Raw genomic sequence first — 21,793 nt, 5'->3', positions numbered from 1 at the left:
ACAGAACCCCGGTGGTCATCATATTTAGGCAAACACTGGTCCCTCTTGCTAGCTTGGTGCTTGCCGTCAGAATAGAAGATCCGTTCTCTAAGGTAAGAGCTTTGGAACTAGGCTTCATAGCTGCCCATCCAGCTACTTAAGATCTGCATTTAACCAGTCCCTAGGCCTTGGTTTCCCTATCTATAAATGACAACCAAAGCCCCAAGTTATTAATCACTCATGATAGTGATTCAACAACCAGGGGCAGCGTCTCCGTGAATTTTAAGTGCTTGATTCAGTTCCTGTGCCTTTAAGAGGACAAGCAACAAAACCACATCTAAAGAATTAAATTTCCCTAGGAATTTTAACAGAGATAAAAACATATATGTGCTTATTTTCTATCCATCGAGACAAACATGGAAAGGTGTGTGTGTGTGTGTGTGTGTGTTCTTATGAGAGCGTGTATGCACACTGGCAGGAGAGCAACCCAGACTATTGTTCCTCAGAAGGGTCCCTATTTGGTGTGGAGCTTACCAAATATGTCGGGCTGCTTGGCTAGAGGGCCTCGTGGACCCTCCTGTCTCTACCTCCCTAGTGCTGGGCTTAGAAGTGTGTCATCACCACACCTGGCCTGTTTCGTGTAGGTAACAGGGATGGAACCCACGTTCCTGTGCTTGTAAGACAGGCACTTAACTGAGACATCTCCTCGGCCTACAGAAGGCCTCTTTACATAACTATTAATGACAAAACAAGTTTAAAGTGTAGATATAGATAATTGTGTTGAACAATTGTGAGCTATACCTTATGCATGGAGAGTTGTAAGACAGAAGAACCTCACATGCATACTATTTCCCAACAGTAGACAGAAAGAATTGGGTACAGACGGAGTGGCATTTAAATCCACATGAAATCCAAGATGGGCGATTTCTCAGAAGGTAAGACTACTTTCTGTTCAGATATGAAGAATCCAGTTCTAATCCCCATTATCCTCATAAACAGTCAGACATGGCTTTATGTGCACTTGTAACCTCAGCGGTGTGTGTGTGTGCGCGCGCGCATACACACACATACATGAAGAAACATTCATATAATACAATAAATAAATTATATGTATGTATATATGTAGGTAGGTATGTACATATGTATGTATATCCCTGAAAACCAATGCCAACAACCTCATTCATGCATGCCACTCAGGACATAAGCCACTACTCTGAACATATGATTTTAAACTGCCAAAATAGTTAACATACAAACGTGTATGGTACAATAAGCAATGAGTCAGGGGAAAGTCAGATTTGCTATCTGATCCTGTGCCGGTCATCGCTGTTTTAGAATGGGCCCCCTCTTGAAAGCAGATTAAACGCCTGGGCCAGTTAACTAGCCACATCACCTCATTGCTGCTAGCTACCTCTTGCTTCAGTTAGATTATCGACTACAAAATGCTAAACATTCCAACAAGGGCCCAGCACAGAGGCCTTGCCTTGGTGAGGTCTAAAACCTAACTGCCAAATTGAACCACGTACCAATAACATTAATAATCAGTTACAATAATAAAACTCACCACCATCACCCCACATCCTCTTTCCACAACCTTTAGAGGGCTCAACCACATGATCAGGATATGTCAACTCCTCGCCCAGTTCAGAACACCCTCTTAAATGAAGCAAAGTGCCCAAATCCTGTTGACAGCAAAAGCTGGCAATATTACAGGAGTGGGGCTTCTGAGTGTGATACGCACTGGGTTTTGACATAACCTTTCTGCAAGAAGTATGTAAATAACGGTTAAATGTCACCCATTACCGGGTTTGTGTATTTAGGAAGGCGGGGACTGAGAGCCTTCTACTATTGCAAATGCCAGCTTCTGCTCTTATTCCTTCTAAACTCATACTAGGGATGTGAAATAAAGTTGATCCATTTCTGTTTTTACTCCCAGAAATTAAAACCGTATTCTGTTTAAAAAGGAGTCTAGAACATTAATGAAAGATCATGGGTTGAATGCCAGTCAACCTTTGATAATTAGCAATGTTATCTCAATTCAGGGTTTGGGGAGTGGTGTGGAGGGTGGGTGTGCTCATGATTATGAACATATATGGGGCCAGATACTGATATTGGGATGACATTGTTTGATGACTTCTCTACATTAATTTTGAAACAGTGTCTCTCAGTAAACCAAGGAGTTACCATTTGGCTAGAGTGACTGGCCACTGAGTCCTGAGATCCACCTGTCACCCTCACCCATTGTCCTAACACCATTGTTCTGTGCCACTGAACTGAATGCACAAAGACCTTTGCCTCTCAAATCTCCTAGGAGATACACACACACACACATATATATGGACACCTCTTTTCTCAGTCCCCTTCTTCCTACTTTTTTCCCTGTTTTACACACTGTTACTTCTTGTCATTCTTCAGAATGTTTTCTTTTTTGTGTGTATTTTGAGTGTGTGTCATATGTGTGCATGTGTCTATGTGTGTGTACATATATGAGTAGTTAAAGTACATGCGTATCTGAAGAAGTGTTTTCTTCAATCATTCTCCACTTTAATTCTCTTGAGATAGGGTCTCTCACTAATCCTGGAGCTTACTAAGTCATCTAGACAGGCTGGGTAGCAAGACCCAGGGGTCTTTGCATCTCTCCCTCTTCAGTTCTGGGATTATGGGTGTCTGTTACGATGCCAAGTTTTAACGGTCTGAACTCAGATCCTAACTCTTGTGTGGCGATCAGTTTATCAAATGGACAATTTCCTGAGCACCCTTCCTTTAACATCCCTGTACATTATAGGAAGGCAATTCCTGTGAACACTCTATCAGAGTTCAGTCCCAACAACACACCACCTGAATAGCTATACCCTCATGAAACCTACTCAGGCCTTGCCCAGACATCTCACTGGCCACTGGCCATGCATGTGCTGACTACAGCTCCAACACAGCGAACAGCATGAGGCTGCTGACCCGCTGGGCTCACAGCCAAGAATACCAGCCCCAGACTGTTCACAGAGACTCCACATGCTTTAAATCTCTCCTCCTATAGAATACGGACTCAGTAGGATGTGGAACACGGGACACAGCTGAGCCCTCTGCTCTCTGCAGGACCTGTGGTTTGGAAGCTACTGTGAAACGCATCATGGTTTTGGCTTATGTGGTTTAGTGATTTATGTAGAATCACCCAGGATGACAGGAGATAGATCTGTTTTCTCTCTTTTTATTTCCCACATCTTATGGAATAAATATCTTACACACTTTAATTGCATAATAATTTTTGAAAGAAAATCCTTAGTGATGATTTCAGATAAGATTTTATAGTCTGAGTGGACCATCCTGAAGTACTTAAGAATGACTTCAGATAGAGAATGAGGCACACACGTCTGAGATATCATAATCAAGACATAAATAGGAGCAGACATGCATAGCATCTCACTCCTGATTCTTCCCATCCGTGGGGGAAATCGTGTCCACACACGGCCTTGCTCTCATGAAATTCACTCCCCTGTCCTCTGACCAGAGTGGGCTTACAGTGCATTAGGCTGTGAGTGGGGTCTGCCCCTGCTCCAGGAGAAAGACACCAGGCCCAGATTTTGGATGTGAAATGAAAACAAAAAGAAGAATGTTGCACCTAAAAGAACTCAGAGGTCAGACTGAAACGCATTGACAAATCTTGGCTGTGTGTTTGGCCTTTCACTCTGAGCTGCCCTTCGGCTCCAGGATGAACTGATATTAAACGACACTCCAATGTTGACCTAGAAAACTAAACAAGGACAGTGAGAGCCAGCAGGGCCTCCTGAAGTTCTGCCTGCTGTGGGGAAGGCTGGGGGAGGGACAAGGCTTCCTGAAGCATGGTGCTGATGCCCCTCAGGGTTCAGTAGCAGGATTTCCTTAACGTCGCATCTTGGCACACTTCAACAGTCTGAACCATGTAAAGTCAAAGGTGTTAAAAATGCCTGCTTTCCTCAAAAGGTAGTCATGAGCTAACTCAGTGGGACTTGGAGGTGTATTTAGAGAAATTTCGGGATGTAGTTAAGTTCTTTGAGGGAAACACTGCTCTAAAAGCTGTTTTCCTGGAGAATCTGTCTACAGGAGGATGCTATATATAAAAGAGAACATATATACTTCATTAGTAACCTTCCAGGTCTGCCTGTAATGCTGCTTGTGGATGCTGCACTCTTCTGCCTGTGTTGTCTGACTCATTTTGTACTATGATTAGAAAAGAATTGCCAAGTGGGCAATGTCTCTTTCAGTTTGACCCTATTACCCAATCAAGCAACATCTTGCTAGCTTTCTTAGGAACAGAAAAGGAGGGAAGGATGCTGGGGAGGGAGACACAGTTTTAAAGTGCTCCAGACTGTTTCTCATTACCCTTAAAAAATAAATGACCTGCGTTTTGTGTTTATTTGTCTGTTTTTACTTAGCTTCTCTGAGTTCAGTAAGAACTGAAACACCACCTTTATCTATAATACATGTAATGAACCAGTATTTAAATAGCTAACACTAGTATGTAATAAACCATAAACTTTTATGAAGACTGATGTCAGCTAATGCTCAAGCTGGTGCCTGTTCCCAGCTAACAAAGCGGGGAAGAACTAAAAAGCCATCAGCAGGACATGTACTGCAGGTCAGGAAAGTAGCGCATCTCCCCCAATTTCCTTTTAAAAAAATTCCAACGGGAGAAATATACTTAAAACATTTTAGAAGTTTCAAAAGTTCTTAAGACACACTATAGAATTGAAGTAAGGAGAAGTAGGAACTGTTGGATTTTTTAGCAAGTGAGATGTAAAGAAGATGGCAATATGCTGTGCGGTCTCTGGAGATTAAAGACAGTCAAATGTTCTCAGAGAAAGGGCAGCTCCACCCTACAAAGAAATCCCAAGATGCATAGCAAGAAAAGTGGGACGGCCAGAATACTGTCACCTAGATGCCCCATGGGAGATTGGAGAGCATGAATGACTCTCAAAGCACTCTCATGCTTGTTGATGAAGGCATTCTTAGAGCAGCGATCAGATTACATTGAAACGCATAGCATTTTTATTAAATACAATATTGCTTACACCACAAGAGTGTGTATAATGAAGTGAGCGAGTCACTATGGGTGGGAAGGAAGTCTAGCTCCCTTCGGAGGCTACATCACTGTTCTGATTCGTCTCTGTTGTCCTGCATCTTCACAATGGTGAGAAAGGCCACCAGATCCCATGGTACAGGGGAAATAAAACACCATCATGGTTTGCTCATTTACACGGAAAAGCCCTGTCTGATGGGTTGGGAGGAATTTTGTGTTTGTTTAGATATACTTCCTGTGTGTGTTGGTCCGGGTGTGTGTTTGTGCAATCATCTGTGAAGGACAGCTCAGATGTCATTCCTTATTAGTTGATCTGGAGTCTCTCACTGGTCTGAGGCTTGCGAATTAGGCTAGTCTGGATGACCACTGAGCCTCAGGGATCTGTGATCCCCAGTTAGGATGACAAGACTGTGCCACCGTATCCATCTCTTATTGTTTTTGTTTGTTTTAATTTTTTGCTTGTTGCTTGTTTGTTGTTGTTTTCATGGGTTTTTGGAATGGAGAAAAAAATCCTCATGCTTGAAAGGCAAGCAATTTATGAATTGAGCTTTCTCCTAGCTCTTAGATGGACTTCTAATGCACACATACAAAATAAGCACTTAGTGAAACTGTGAAAATAGAAGATATTCCTAGTCAACCTAGGTAATGGAGGAGAAAACCAAATTAAAGTATCGTATTTACACCAGCTCTGTCTTTAACAACCAAAAGGCAGTGAGAGCGGCCCTGGCTGGGATATGGGGAAAGGCCCTCACTCAACAGTGGGCAGCAGCAGAAACCCACACAGGGATATAGAGACTGATCAAAACCAGATAAACTCTGTGACCTATGAACTCGACTCATGTTCCTAAATTTCTGGGGATACTACACAAGACATATCTACAGGATACCCACAATAGCATAAATTCCAGAGAGTTGGGACCATGAGGACCTGATTAGTCTCTGCATTTTTAATATGTATTTGCCTGCGTATGTGAATAAGTCACAGAGTTTTCCTTAAACATTTCCTACAATTTAATGTGTGTATGTGCACGTGCCTGTGTGCATGCATATGTGTGTGCGCGCACGCATGTATACGTGTGGTGTGTGTAAGGGTGTGTGTGTGGTTTATGTGCATGTGTGTGAAGAGTTATACCAATGTTACTGTCATTTTTCAAGACAAGTAAAAAGAAAACAAGATAGGGTAGATGGCAACAGGGTGACCCACACACAAAGCTGACAAAACCAAACAAAAATCCCAGTGGCCAGCACTGTCAGGGACTTTGTTCACAAGTTCACAGCTGGCTATGCCTTCCAACAAGGAGACCCATCCTTCATGTTGGAGGTGGCTGTCTCCTGTTCCTCTGAGACATCAGTAAATGCCCAGAGGGCTTCATTTCTTTGAGTGTATCCTCACAAAGGAAGAGAGCTGCTGAGCTCTGCAGCACACAGCACAGCTGATCCCTGCAGCATTAGAGATGGCCTCTCAGGAACATACAGGCTCCCTGCTTCATACGGGGACTTAGCTGACTTCCATGGAGAGAGCGCAGAGCTGCTGAAGGCTGCACTGCATAGGAAAACTGGTCCCAGAAGAAGGGGAGGCTATACCAGCAGGGGAGACATCATTGATATGCATAGTCATGTAGAGAGACATAGAGGACCTGGAGTGCAGCAGACGGAGCCTAGAAGCCCCAGGGTGCTCAGCTCCGACATCCTATATAGACCAAAACAGGTCTATGAAGGATGCTCTGAGCAGACCTCACAGGCGCCGAAGACTGTAGCCATTTATTCAAACACACGGGATCCTTCACTGAGGGGTTAGAAAGAGGGAATTTGACAATCCCATCCCATCAGTCTTCTGAGATCCCATCAAAGTACTGATTTAAAGGTGAATCTAAATCCCTGTTTGTTAACAGTAAGTTACCACAGGTCATTCATTTAATATGTAACCTTTATGTTGCCATTTCTCATTGTTTCTTCTGTATTTACTGTAACAGAAACTATGCATTCCCTAAGAATCTGCTGGAAAATCAATGTAAACACTTAACAGATAAGATTTTTCCACCACATACAAATGACCTTTGTAAACAGGAGACTGAAAGAGAAAATACTCTGACAATGCTATGCTTTCTATATAAGATACCACACGTCTCTCTCACAACTAGAGATAGCAGAATCTATCTAAAGAACAGAAGCATGCAGCAGCCATCAACGGGAGGGGAGTTTGAGCCCAGAGTCTGGACACTTATAGCAATCGATGACATTCAGGGTAGGACAGCCAATGAGCAACTGTGAGAGATCTTGAGGGCCTTCTGCCAAGGGTGTTTCTGTAGGCCTGGGCCCCATGACCACAGCTGTGAGAAGGTCTTGAAAAATGACATCATTGGAAGGCGGCATCCCAGCTGCCCACAGAGATGAAAGTTGAAGATTCACCCTCAGCACTATCTTGTTACATGGCCCAGGCTGGCCTTGAACTCTAAATCCTGCTTCTCCTCTCTCCTGAGAGTCGTGATTATAAGAATACACTACCATGCCAGGCTCAGGACTGTTGGTGATGGTGAATGTGTGTGTGTGTGTGCGTGCGTGAGTGCACGTGTGTGTGGGGGGTGTATGTTCGAACACCAGAAGATGTCATGTCGCATTAACTATATCATTCTCTACCTTATTCCCTGGAGGGAATGTCTTTCAGCGAACTGGAGCTATGTGGACAGGCAGCAAGACCCAGTGATCCTCCTGTCCTACCCTACAACATGAGGTTATATTACTGGTATATGCACCCATGCCAAGATATTTATGTGGGTGCTGTGGAGTCAAACTCAGGTTCTCATGCATGCACAGCAAATACTTTTCCACGCTGATCTACATACCCACTACTCATGTCTCCACTTGAATTCCCTCTCTCCTGTCATCTCAGATTGGATCTTCGTATTGATTTGCCCTAATTTCTGTTGTTGTTGATTTGAAACAGGGACTTGTTCTATAAACCAGGCTGGACTTTGACTCACAGCCTCATTTTCCTGCCGCAGCCAGGCTCTACGTTTTTAGAAAATAATATTCTTGGCTTTCATGGTAGCTTCTTCACAGACCCTTTGGCTTCATGGTTCCTTGCTCTGACCTTGACTCCTCATGCAGCACAAGCTGAAAGATGTAGCTGGGGTATCTGGAGTTGACAGCCTTGACTACGCTACCAGATGCCTCCCCTCCTTTCTTCTGATTCTCTGATTATGCTTCAACTCCATGACAGAGGCACTGTGAGCATTAATTAAGATGACACATAGGAAAGTGTTTTGTAAACTATGAAGTTTTATATCAATATAAATAGAAGGTGACACTTTTTTTAATCTAGCAGCCAATTAGCTTTCTTGGCACCATTGGTCTACAGCAATTAGAACACTCAGTCAGGCAGTGTTCAAGTTCAGGGAGGCTCTGACGCACGGAGGGAAAATGCTTTGAGATATGGTTACATAAAATACTGCATAAGATGAAATGATGGGGGGTCCTGACTTTCCCTTCTGCTTGTGCACTGGGAGTCAGCACAACCATACCGCTAAGTGTGTTCAACATATTCCAGAACTGCTTAGCCTCAGCCACGATCGATAATGAACAGATTGAATCAGCTGAATCAGTTGTTGAGCGATATCTCCCCCCAAAAATATCCAGACATATGCAGTAAAATAAGCCGAAAGGACATGATTATTATTTTTAAAAAGATATATACTGGAAAGTATTACTTTCTCCTAATATCACTTAAATCCACATGCATTGGCACACGTGTGGACACGTGGCTACATATATGAACACACACAGCATGCAAGTGCACATCTGCATATATAATTAGATATTCAGGGTTTTGTGTGTTTGTGAGAGACAGTTTGTATGAGTGAATCTTTTTGTATGTCTTAATGTTTGTGGGTCTGTCTGTCTCTGTGTGTAAGTATTTCTGTATGTCTCTCTGTGTGCCTTTGTATATCTGTGTGTCTGCATGTGTTTGTGTGTATAATTATGTGTATGCCTGTGTGTTTGTATGCATGTGTCTATGTTTGTGTTTATATGTGTATATGTTTGTCTGTTCATGTGTGTGCACAGGTACATGTGTGTATATATATGTGTATATATATATATATATAGAGAGAGAGAGACAGAGAGAGAGAGAGACATATATATGTGTGTATGTGTGTGTGTGTGTGTGTGTGTGTGTGTGTGTGTATAAAGAGCAGAGGATAACCTTGGTTATCTTCCCTCAGGTGATATCCACATTGTTTTCTTTTGCGAAAGGTTCTCTTACCATCCTGGATCTAGACAAGCAGGCTAAGGTGAATGGCCAGTAAATATGAGGTATCTCCTTATCTCCACCTCCCATTTGAGAATAACTAACAATTGTCACCACCTAATTGTTTCTTATTTCTCTGAGAATTTCTACCATGTGTTTTGATTATACTTGCCCCTTCCCCAATTCCTGATGATTCACCAATAGTCCCTAAACACCCAACTTTGTCCTCCCCTTTTAAAAATTGTCCATCAGCTCCAATTTGTGCTGCCCATACATTCTTTTTTATTGCTTTTTATTGAGCTCTACATTTTTCTCTGCTCCTCTCCCTGCCTCTCCTCTCCCCACTTCAACCCTCCCCCAAGGTCCCCATGCTCCCAATTTTCTCAGGAGATCTTGTCTTTTTCTACTTTCTAATTCCCATGTAGATTAAATCTATGTAAGTCTCTCTTAGTGTCCTCACTGTACTCTTGAATGTGTGGTCTTACACTGGACCATAGTGAACTCACCAGAGGCTACAATCTTAAAGCAAGCTCTCTCAGCAGCTACCAATTGCCAGTAACTCTTAGCTAATGGTGGAATTTTGCGCTCCCCTCCCCATGCCATGCTGGCATTTGGTCAGGCTTGAACTTGCTCAGTTCAGCAACAGCAAACAGCTAGAAAAGCTGACAGCATCAGGAGCTCCAACTATAAACCATGAGAGTACAATTTGATTTGGGATCCTGTAGTTCCCCTAAGGAGGTGGAGGAGAGCACACTGATGTACGGAATTAAAAGGGTCAATGTAAATGTCACAGTCAAGGTCAGACTTGGACCTCAGATGATTGACAGGTCTCCACGTAAGCGTGACCAAGGAGCTAAGCAGTTTGTCAGCCTGCATGAGGGATGACTTGGTTTGTCACATCCTGGCCATGGCAACACACATTGTCTACTGGGTGATGCATTTCAGTCTACACGCTGGATTCTAGAACACCAATGTTACCCACAATGTCCCTCTGAATCCCTTGGTTCCAAAGACCTAAGAGTGCTTCAATCTCTTCTGTGAAATGGTCTCATACTGGCTCTTATCCTCTGTAGACCCTCCGTCATTTCTAGATAACCCATAATACCCAAGTATAGGGCAGTTGCTATATATTCTTGTTTAAGGAATAATGACAAGAAAGTTCTACAAAGAGATGGCACCTGAGGCAGAGTGTGAAGCTTTTGTGAGGTGTGTACACACAACATTCACATGAAACTTGGACAATTCTTAGCAAGCATACACTCATGGTTTGCTTTGGGGAAATTTCTAAAATATTTTCAAGTATGTGGTGTGCTATGGAACAATCCTTTTCTACACTATGAATATGCATTACTCTCACTGGTTAGTAAAAAGCTGATAGGCCAGTAGCAGGGCAGGAATTTAGGCAGGAAAGACAAAATGAGAATTACAGAAGAAAAAAGGTGGAGTCAGGAGAGAAACATTCCAGCTGCCTATGAAGCAGAGGACAGGTAAAGCAACAAGCCATGTGGCAATGCATAAATAGAAATAGGTTAATTTAAATGTAAGAGCTAGTTAGTAATAAGCCTGAGCCAGTGATCAAGGATTTGTAATTAATATAAGTCTCTATGTGTTTATCTGGAACCAGGCAGTTGGGACAGAAAAACATCCACTTACAGTTGTGTGTGTGTGTGTGTGTGTGTGAGAGAGAGAGAGAGAGAGAGAGAGAGAGAGAGAGAGAGAGAGAGAGAGAGAGAGAAAGAGATTGTAGTGGGAGCTGTGGGCTGTGTTCCTGCCACCCCAGCTCCTGGTTGCCTGGCTAGCTTATGCCCCGAAATAACAACACACAAACTGTATTCTTTTAAACACTGCTTGGCCCATTATATCTAGCCTCTTCTCAGCTAACTCTCGCATCTGGACTAGCCCATTTCTAATAATGTGTGTAGCACCCCAAGGTGTGCTTACCAGAAAGATTCTAGCCTACGTCCATCCTGGGTTGGAGATTCATTGCATCTGCCCCAGAGAGGAGAGCTATCGAGTCTGAGCTCACTTCCTCTTCCTCCCAGCATTCTGTTCTGTTTACTCCACCCACCTATGTTCTAACCTATGAGGGCTAAGCAGTTTCTTTATTTTTTAACCAATGACCTTCCTCCATCAGTTAATTATTCAATTGTACCTTGTAATGATATTTCATTTGTATTTTAATAAATAAAACTTGCCTGAAGATCAGAGAATAAAGCAGCCACACTAATCAGCCTTACAGACCAGGCAGTGGTGACACACATCTTTAATCCCAGTAGCTTCACTAGTATGCCATAGAAACCAGACGGTAGTGGTGCATGCCTTTAATCCCAGCAGTAGAAAGAAATATAAGATGGGAGGAGACAAGCTTCAGACACAGTCTCATTCTGAGATTCCTGAAGGCAGGATCACCATTTCAGACTGAGGTAGAGGTAAGAGCCAGTTTTACTTTTCTGACCTTCAAGTTGAACCCCAATATGTCTCTGGGTTTTTATTAATCAAACTACAGTCTCTTGCTTAAATTTATGTCTCCAAAATTTAGTATCAAAATATTTGCATCAATTTATATCTAAATGGTCATGCTTCCATCAGGTGCTCTTGACGGAACAAATCTTAATAGCACACCAATGGTAAGGGCAGACACAAGTTCATTTGTTGTATCCTTCATTATAACCAATCATTAGGATTTAACTACAGAATGGGTAATTTGTAGCTAACTACATTTTAAGCTATATTAAATATTTTCAAATGTAGCTTAGAGATTTCTGGGGAATCTGCGCACATGCAAGGAGATCACAAAAAGAAAGTTTCTTCCATTACAATGCAGAGATATTATCTGCCTGTGTCTCTGTGTGGGCATTCGCATTACTGCTGTATATCACAGGGTAGTGGATGAGACCTTGGGGCCTCAGCATCAACTATGGCAGGGCACTGGAGCAGAGCAGTGATCATCAAGGGTTTCCCGCCACGCACCCCGAGGGTTCTGTTTCTGGGTCTCAGTTGGTTTTATTTGATTGCTTGATGGGAGAAATAATGGCCAGAGACCAAAGTAGTGTGAGCAGACAGTTATCTATAAGGAAAGCACTGTGGCCTGTGGGAGTTCAAGCCACTAGCTGCTCTGCTCATGAAATTCCAACTGTTTTCTGCTAGAATGGCTCCCTAAAATGCTAGCCAGGCAGACTTGTGTATTTGGTAGACTCTGTTGGAAGAGAGAGGTGGGAGGCTATCAACTCCTAGAATCACAGCTGATTATGTCACAAATAACAAAACCCAAGTCCCAGTGCCTTTGAGTTCGTGTGATAGTAGTAATTTGATATTTTGATGTTGTGCAACGAATTGTGTTAATATTTAAAAGAGCCTCTAATCTCAGTGAGCCAGCCATCTGCAAATGTTGATCCAATCAGGACATGGCATGTGGGTGAAACACTCATCCAAGGGTGTGATGTATCTTAAGACAGCGAACTGAAAACATTCAGTGATGTGGCTCCCATATCTCCATGGCAACGTACACTTATACCACTGCAGAGGCTTAATTTTCTGCGCAGTCATGCACACGCTCAGGTGCTTTATGGCTTATGTGTTCTGTCTTTTGTGCACGTCTGATGACTGCCTCTCCTGCAGGGAAAAGCCCTCAAAGGAAAGCTCATGTTTCAGTCACTATCACATCGCTGCTCAGGGAAGGGGCCCAGTATGGCTCAGATGCTTCCTAAGTGAGGAAGGATTGCCCAACCCCAGAAGAGGGCCTTGCTTTCATTTAGTGCCACTCTGTTTTATTAAGAATTTATAATTATTTTTGAAAAAATAAGGCATGAAACAATTTAATAAAGATTCAAAATACTTAAGTACAAGTGTCTAATATACAGCATATACCATATTTTTACAATGGATCATTTTGTGTGAGTGCATGCGTTTACAGATGTTTCTTAGAATAAAAGTAAATCTAATATGCTTTGAATAAAAGGAGTTTTGGAACATCCATATGAAATCTACGAATTTTTGCCACTGGAAGACCTTTGGTGATCACTGTTGTGCTCCAGTGCCCTGCCATAGTTGATGCCGAGGCCCCAGAGTCTCATCCACTGCCCTGTGACAGCAGCCGTGCCCACACAGAGAGACAGGCAGGTAATGTCTCCTAGTACCTTGGAGAAGTCTGATAGTTCAGGGAGGCAGCTCAGCATGGCTGGAGAGTGCTCATACCATATGCAAGCTGTTTGAAAACACATCAGGACCTTCCTCATGGTGTATCGCATGGAAGGCATTTACATTGATGCAAAACCTTCATTTTATGTTTGGCTGGGGTGACTTGGGAGGAAAATGAGTGGCTCCCCAAGCATCTGCTGTGTGTCCTTGGTGGATCTGATATTTCATTACTTGTTGTGGGCAGAGGACTTTGAGATGGTATTGCAGAAACTTCAGAGATTATCCTAAGTGTTGGAAGCCATGTATATGACATGATGTAATGGCCAATTTAATTGGAAAGAATGTCTGGGGAGCTGTTAGCCATGGGTCCCCACATGAGCCATAGGGATGCTTGGTCCTTCTCTTTTGCCCAATCAAGATGAGACTTTGCCCACTCAAGATGAGTCTTTGCCCACCATAAAAGAGTCTTTTGTTATTGGGATCTACAGAGCTTGCTGATGGTGTCTTCTGAGGAAGAAAGCTACATAGTCTATAACTGATCTGATAGAAAACTAGAAAGCCAAGTCAATAATATGTCTTCTGGAAACATTAAAGCCACAAACTCAGCTTCAGAGAAAATGGCACCAAGTTCAAGTCCCGTGAGGATCCAGGATCATACAGACAACATTTAACACACCTCCCATCTATCAGTCTTCATGACTCCCCAACTCTACCCAGATTCTGAGATAGCCCCATCCCAAGAGCCAGACTTGGAAAGGAGCTGCGTGGGACAGGTTGGGGGCGGGGTTACCTTTCACAGTCACGTGGACACTCTGGCTCGTGGAGAGCTGTGGCTGTACCAGCACATTACAGGTGTACTCCCCCTCGTCCACTTCTTTCTGTACATCTGAGAGTTTCAGAGTCCCGTTGTTCTCAAATGCCACCTGGCGGTGGTTGAAAGGAAGCAGATTAGCGTTCTTGTACCACTTGATGGAGTAATATGGGTAGCCAATCACGCGGCAGTGGATGTATGTGTCCCGCCCTGCTATTGCAGTGATGTTTTTCATCGGTCTGATGCTTGCAGGCCCTGGAGAGACACAAGGAAACTCTTGAAAATAATTTAAGGGCACATGTCATGGAAGGAAATGGGTACACCTTTCCTTTGGTGAAAACCAATTATTTTTATGTAAGCACACCTTTTTTTTTTTTGTCTCAGTTTTTTGGCATTTGGCATTTTCTACTAAAAAGATTTTTTTTTCCTTTTACAATTCTCAAAATGAGTCAATGAATGCTAAAATCTTTTCATCAGCTACTTCTATGAAAATATTTTGAATTATAAGATAAAAGACAGTTAAACTAATAAAAGGTAACTAGTCTACACTTCACGGCCAGCTCTTCTGGTGTAAGTGCTGACAGCGATCGATCGACTCTGTCAGGTGGATCATGAAGATGGAGGTTATGCCGCTGCTATGGATGTGAGTTAGGTACTGTGGATGAAAGGCTTACCATGGATGTCATGAGACAGGAGAAAAGGAAAGAGGAAAGGGCATGCAGAGCATAAACCAGAAAAGGAAAGATCAAGTGGATAGGTGGAAGAGGACAGAAAGTAGACAAGCTGACTACAGAGACCAAAATGCCATTTTCAACACCGGCCGACCAGCGCCATTCCTGAGGAGAGGGCAGGGAGAAGGAGGGACGGCTCCTCCATCCGCATTGCAAGGCTCAGCCCGGAGCATGCAGCACCCATCCCCGCTACAATGAGTCGTGTGTGTTTGTTCGAGGAGCTGATTTGACAAGCACCTCTTACGTTTATTCGAGCCTGGTACAGGACGACTCCGGCCGAGTTGTTGGCGGTGCAGCGGTAGACGCCCCCGTCCCGGACCTGGGAGCTGGAGATGTTCAGGTAGCTGACCACGTTCCCCTCAGATGTGATCATTTGGCTGATGCGGTGGCCACTGCCCTTGAGGATGGGGTCATCGTCCAGGGTCCAGGTGACCGTGGGCAAGGGCGTTCCCTTCACATTGCACACGAGGGACACCGGCTCTGCGGGGCTCACCACTTTCTCGCTAAAGGCAGAAATGATTTTGGGAGTTCCGTCTGCAGGGAGACAAAACAAGAAAGGAAGTGGCACATACATATGGCAAACTGTTACCAAGTAAATTGTTTATTGCTTGGGAGAAAGATGAGTGGTTGGCCAGTACCTTCCCAATGGGCCCTGCTCTAGGGAAACATCAGCTTCCACGGGGCTTGTGTACATGTACTAGTGTACACACAATGTACCGAATACCTGCACGTGTGTGTCTCTAAAACACTTTCTTCCAGGTGGTTCCCTTTATACTTTTGTCTTTAGCATTTCTGTGTTCTGTCTCAAAATGAGGACACAATTCTATATTCCTTTATGATTTAAAATTATACATTCAAGTTTAAAATGTATATCAAATTAATTTTATGTAAGCCCTGAACATTGTTGAGTTCCTTACTCACTTTAAGATACACTTATTCACAGGCTGTTGCTAGCTGTTGACAAGATTTCCTTTACCCGTTGAACATCCTATATCCTTGTGAAGTTCAACTGGCTACCCGTGGGTAGACACATCTCGAGATCACATGCTCCACAGTGGGGCTTCAAAAGCAGAAGGGAGGAATCCTCCAGCTTGGCTCTCTTTCCATGCTTGTGCAGCTTTTAGTCCTTCCACCTCTTATGTTTACATTGTAAATCAACTTATTACAAGATCCCCAATTTTCCATATCAATTTTAAATTCATTAGATAGAAGATAGATAGATAGATGATAGATAGATAGACAGACAGACAGACAGACAGACAGACAGACAGACAGATAAGGTCTCACTATGTAGCCAACGCAGTCCAAAACTCATGATCTTCCTGCCTCAGCCTTCCAAGTGCTGGTTTATCTTAGGTGTTTATTCTTTATAGACTTTACGTTGTGCTTTAAATCACCAAATATATTTCAATTAATGGACTGACATTCCTTGTCCACTAATCCTAACACATTAGGTATCCCTAAGTCTTTTTCTATTGTTTGCTTTTGTTTGTCAACTTGTGTTGCTTTCTTTTTAATGTCTCTAGTGTTTTTAAGCTATAGAATTTGATTCCCATCCACATTGCGGTACATGTGTTTACCAAGTTTTCTAAGGTGGCTTATGTGATGATTTGGGAGTTTTCCTTTGGTATCTTCCTTCCTGTATTCTCTGCCCCACTCCTCATGTGTGGCTGCCTAGTCCCTCTTAGCTCTGTAGGCTTTGGCACTTTGCTTTCCTTCTAGTTTCAGCACCACTGGACTGAGAGGTGTCCTTAAAAAAATATTGAGTTGATTCAGCCATGATACTGTCCCTGTCTCTTCCTCCCAGCAACCAGTCCATCATTTCGTTTGCTCTGGAGTCTTCTCGCTTTTCTACATGTCGTTTGCCCGTTCTAAGTGCCATTTTCATGGACACAAAAGCTGGCTTTATAGTTGCTACTTCTTCACTCCTAGAATGTGAACAGCTTATCTCTTATTTTTGTTGTGTTCTCTAGTTATTCTGGTTCAACAACAAACCCACCCTTACAGGTTCCAGGAATCTCAGCCTCCTGGCGAAGGCTCCATTCACAGTCATGGAGAGTCCACTGTATGCTGAGATTATTATAACTTTATCTTAATCTACTTCTTACAGTGGGAACCATGGGGGCTCCCGAGAGGATGCTGTCAAGCACTCTCAGGTTCTAGATATGCATTCTTTCTTTTGTGACATTAGCACTATCACCTTTTCAAAAAGAGGAAAATGAAATGAATCCTCTCATCCTCAAAGGAAACTGACATGAGATAAATAAGTTGGGGAGAGTTCTCTGAGCCCCACACCCACCTTCTATTAGAGTGATGGCTTTGTGAAGATGAAGGCAGACATTTTCCCAGTGGAACCTGGGCATCTTTGTAATCTGCTTAGCTGTCACTCTGATAACGGGAACCCTTTTGATATCATGGTGGATGATCAATATGCTCTTTAGGTTTTCTTAGTTACTTGAGACAGTTACCAAGGTAACAGGTCCTGGACAGATAATCTCTTCTTTTTCTTTATCAGAGAAGATAAAAATAGTGACTTTGGGAGGACCAGGGTGCATCCTGACTGGCAGTTCCAACTCCAAGCAAATTGATTACTTTTTGTTCTTAATTATTATGTGTGAAGTGTGTCAGGCATTTAACACAAGGGCTGTGCCTTCAAGTCATTTCACCTCTGCATCATAAACCTCACTGTCGGCAGTGATGCTCAGATCGTCATTGCTAAGCTTGCTGACTTCTACAAAGTAGCTAAGGTTAAAGGTACAATAATGGAACCTTTCTCTCAGCATCAGACAGATTTAAACTTACTCACATGTGATAATGAGTTTTACTTATTCTATCCTTGGGCTATAGAAAAATAATTTCATCACTTTCACCAATTGATCATGGATGGATTTTAAATGATAGCTAATGTTATAATTCCCATCAAGACACACAAGTACATAGACAGGAGCCATTTCAATTGTGAGGTGATAAATATATACCAAGCTTAAATGTCACCTGTCACAGCTCCATTCCCTAGATGATGGATGAGCTTGAAGAACTCAGTAACCAATTAAGAAAAGCAAACAGAGCCCATGTTATTCTACCCCAAGGCAATTCCTCACAATTAAATCTGGGGATGTACTGACCAGGCTACAGACAATGTCACCAACCAGAGGTCATATTTTCAAACAAACATCCTACTGAAATTGACATTACTGACATTAACTTCTTCTCAAGTGCGGGATAGTCCTGTCCATGCCTCACAGCTCAGGGAAGATTTGTCTGTATCTGAAAACAAGTGTTTGTGTGTGTGTGTGTGTGGTCACAACTTGAAGGAGGAACTATCTGAATCAAAAGTATTGAGGCCAAGCTGGGCGGTGGTGGCGCACGCCTTTAATCCCAGCACTTGGGAGGCAGAGGCAGGCGGATCTCTGTGAGTTCGAGACCAGCCTGGTCTACAAGAGCTAGTTCCAGGACAGGCTCCAAAACCACAGAGAAACCCTGTCTTGAAAAACCAAAAAAAAAAAAAAAAGTGTTGAGGCCAGAAATGCCACTAAACACTACACAATGTACTGATCAGGTAGACCCTAAACAAACATGCTATTTATGCATCTCTCAGGCCCCAAACAAGGTGTTACTAAAACTATGCATCTGAAGGATAACAAATTGGCAACAGTTGACCCAAGGCTCTAGTTTCAAATGTTGATCTTTCGACAAGTAACTTCAAACATTGAGTGGGAAGCGTTCATCTTCCAGGTCACACTTCTCACTCAACACTGCGCCATCACCCTCATCAGAACACTGTCTCCCCCTTGTTTGATATAGTGAGGTCAGAGTTAATGGACAGAAAGAAAGGTGTGTGGCCGGTCTTCCCCTAGGAGTGGTGTTGCACGACCCTCTCCCCATCCCACGCTCCACTGGCTTCTGTTTGGGGTGCACTCTCCAATGCTGCCACTGACCTTCAAGGACCACCTGGACATAGTCTTGAGCAGACAGCTTGTCGTTGCGCACAAAGCACTGGTAGGCACCCCCGTCACTCTTGACCATGTGATCCATTATAAGGTTTGCGTGGTTCAGCCCTGTGATCCTCACGTTTTTCCCAGGATTGAGGATTTCACCATTTCGGTACCAGGAGAGTTCCTGGTCCTCATTTCCCGTCACACTGCAGGACAAGGAGACCTGGCTGCCCACGCTGCTTTTAACCTTCCTGGGACTGATGGTGGCTTTCAGAGGCTCTGGGGAGTAGGAGAGGGAGAAGGAGAGAGAATAAAACATCACTGGGTATTGACAATACTTAATAACACTCTGGGATTTGGCTGAGACCAAGGTGTAACTGCCAGGTACTTCATCAGTTATTTGGGGGTGCCCATGTAGTGTTACTTTGGGGGACCACATAAGCGTTATTTGGGGCACCACTCTGTTTGGACAGTCCTTTATATTTTTAATGGTCCTCTTTCTTCATATATACCAAGTAGCACAGCAGTGGTTACACTTCTTCCTCAGAGCACATGAGACAGTTTTGAGCCACGCATACTAAGAAATGCAGTATACTACATTTATGAAAATATAAACCCTGCTGGCTTTGTCCCAAGGGAACACTGATGGCTTTGCCTTAGTCCACTCCAACATTTGGGTCAATAACACATGGCTAACAAGAAAAGGACTGGGTTCAGACATGTGACCCCAGTGTTTTGCTTTCATGTATGGCTCATTCACGGGAACCCAATTGGAATTCCAATCTTTGAAATCCCAGCTTCCAATTCCACAAACCTAACTCAAGGGAAGAATATCCAGACAGCATTTTAGCAGGTGCCAAGGTCAGCACTCACAGGTTAGACAGGTGAGCAGCTATTCCGTGGTATAATAAGCATGTGCCAAAAACAACTGGATATTCCTCATAAGCTGTCACTACATAAAATTTTGTTGTCTTCATTGCCAGAAGAAGAAATAGTTCCTTATATAGTTGACATCTCTTATCTAAATTCACTGGAAATATGATTAGAGCCAATAAGCTTCATCTACCTGTCCCCAGTATTTCCAACGTTCACTCTTTTAGAGTACAAATCTTCAGCTATCAGAGTGTGTGGATTGACCAAGCCAACAGAATGAGTGTTACAGCCAGAGTGACAAAACTGATGTGCAACAAGGACCAGGAAATCCTCAGATGGCAGGGATGGCTAGAACTGGGTCCAGAGAGCAGAAAGGGGGTTTCAGAGTATACTGAGCACAGGTAAGGCAGCGTCTGTTTCAGTCTGGATGCAGCAGAAACTCTTGGAAGTATAAAAGTGGGAGGCAAACTGTAAAGGCAATCTGAAACAGATTTATAAAGGGGCCTCAAGATTCTAAAACAATTTTAATGTGTATGGATATTTTACTTGCATGTATGTCAGTGTACCACATGCATACATAGTGTCCGTGGAGATCAGACAAGGGTGCTAGATCCCCTGGAACCAGAATTATTGATGGTTGTGAGCTGTCATGTGTACTTGGAATCGAACCCAGGGCTTTGGAAAGACTTGCTAGTGCCCATAACTGTTAAGACACCTAAGATAAGAGAATGAGTCCACTGGAGAGAACAGTACAAGGAAAGTCATTTGCACGCTGACAAGGGGATTATCTAACTACTTGAAGGAGTTTAGATTCATCAGGATGTATTAAAGCAAAAAATAGGACACATTTCCAGAGTTTCATTGAGACACCCTTCACACTACCCTGCAATATAAAGTTACTTCAGGAAGGAGCAAGAGAGGACCGCATTACCATGGGAGCATTTGGAGTCTACTGTACCACTTCTAGTGGCTGTCTGATATTGAATTGGTTCATCTAGGTGAGACTTAGCTCTTTAACCAGGAAAAGACAACTGTGGGGGACACTCTTCCATGGTCAGACAGCCTTAGACTGAGCCGGAGGACTCTGAAAGCATAGCTGGTTCTGGGTAGTCATTCAAGTCTCTGATTTAAACACATGCACCTAAGGTACTATGATGGCATGTGGGCTACCTATGGTCGATTCCACACTTTGGTGCTGGGTTGAACAAAAAACATGATAGCACATGCTAACACAGCACCTCTACCTTAAGGGTGAGACTTTGAGGCTCTCTCAGCTTAGCTCAATTTCTCCAGTTCAAAACTACATTTTAAAGTTAATTACAAGGCTTTGTCAAGGAAGGCACATCTTATCTAGCAGTGGTTTTGTTGCGCCCTTCTGGGCATGTGAAGTTGGTCAGTTCACTTTTTGTTTGTTTGTTTGTTTCCAGATTAGCAAATTTGAGGATGTTTCCAGACTAGGTCAGAGTACACTCCACAGCTACACCTCCTTGCTTCCCAAGAAGTTATCAGCATCCCCTGTGCATTCCTCAAGGCAATGGCCAGGGCGGAGTGAAGAGGGATCCTGGAGAAGATGGGAAAATGTTCTCTACAAGATAGTACAGGGCCAATGAGGTGGCTCATCAGGCAAGGCTGCTTGCTGTCAAGGTTTAGCATCAGAGTTTGAGCTTTGGGACTCAAAGGATGGAAGTAGAGGACCAATTCTTACAGGCTGTCTTCTGGCATCTACATAGGAAGGAGGAAAGAAGAGGACCACTTCTGTGTAGATGCCAGAAGACAGCCTGTAAGGAGTGACGGCACATGAGTACCACACCAGCACACACAAAATAAATAAATGTAGAAAGAAAGAAACTGTCCATTGTCTGCCTAATTTAGAAACTGCATTTCTGCAGATAGTAGCCCTCTTGAGAAATTCAACTTTTAGAAAGAGGCTAAGATAAACCATTTGCCTGACTTCCATCACTGAGCTAATAACCCCACACCCTCCCTTGACTGTTTTCAGAATTGGCAATTGTGGACGACAGCTAGGTG

General features: G+C 43.2%; 1 protein-coding gene across 1 annotated transcript in view; it reads right to left on the bottom strand.

Moving 5' to 3' along the window:
* Dscam (DS cell adhesion molecule) overlaps positions 1-21,793 on the bottom strand; it is a 544,090-nt gene that overhangs the window by 210,871 nt on the left and 311,426 nt on the right. The window contains exons 7-9 of the mRNA XM_057763777.1: positions 18,896-19,171; positions 15,195-15,491; positions 14,206-14,481 (exon numbers count right to left, since the gene is read on the bottom strand). Coding sequence (XP_057619760.1) covers positions 14,206-14,481; positions 15,195-15,491; positions 18,896-19,171 — 849 coding nt within the window. The remainder of the gene's footprint in view (positions 1-14,205; positions 14,482-15,194; positions 15,492-18,895; positions 19,172-21,793) is intronic.

The sequence above is a fragment of the Chionomys nivalis genome, chromosome 3 (assembly GCF_950005125.1).
Source record: "Chionomys nivalis chromosome 3, mChiNiv1.1, whole genome shotgun sequence".
In the NCBI taxonomy this organism is placed as follows: Eukaryota; Metazoa; Chordata; class Mammalia; order Rodentia; family Cricetidae; genus Chionomys; species Chionomys nivalis.
The sequence above is the reverse complement of the archived record's forward strand: the minus strand, read 5'-3'. Positions and strand labels throughout refer to the sequence as shown.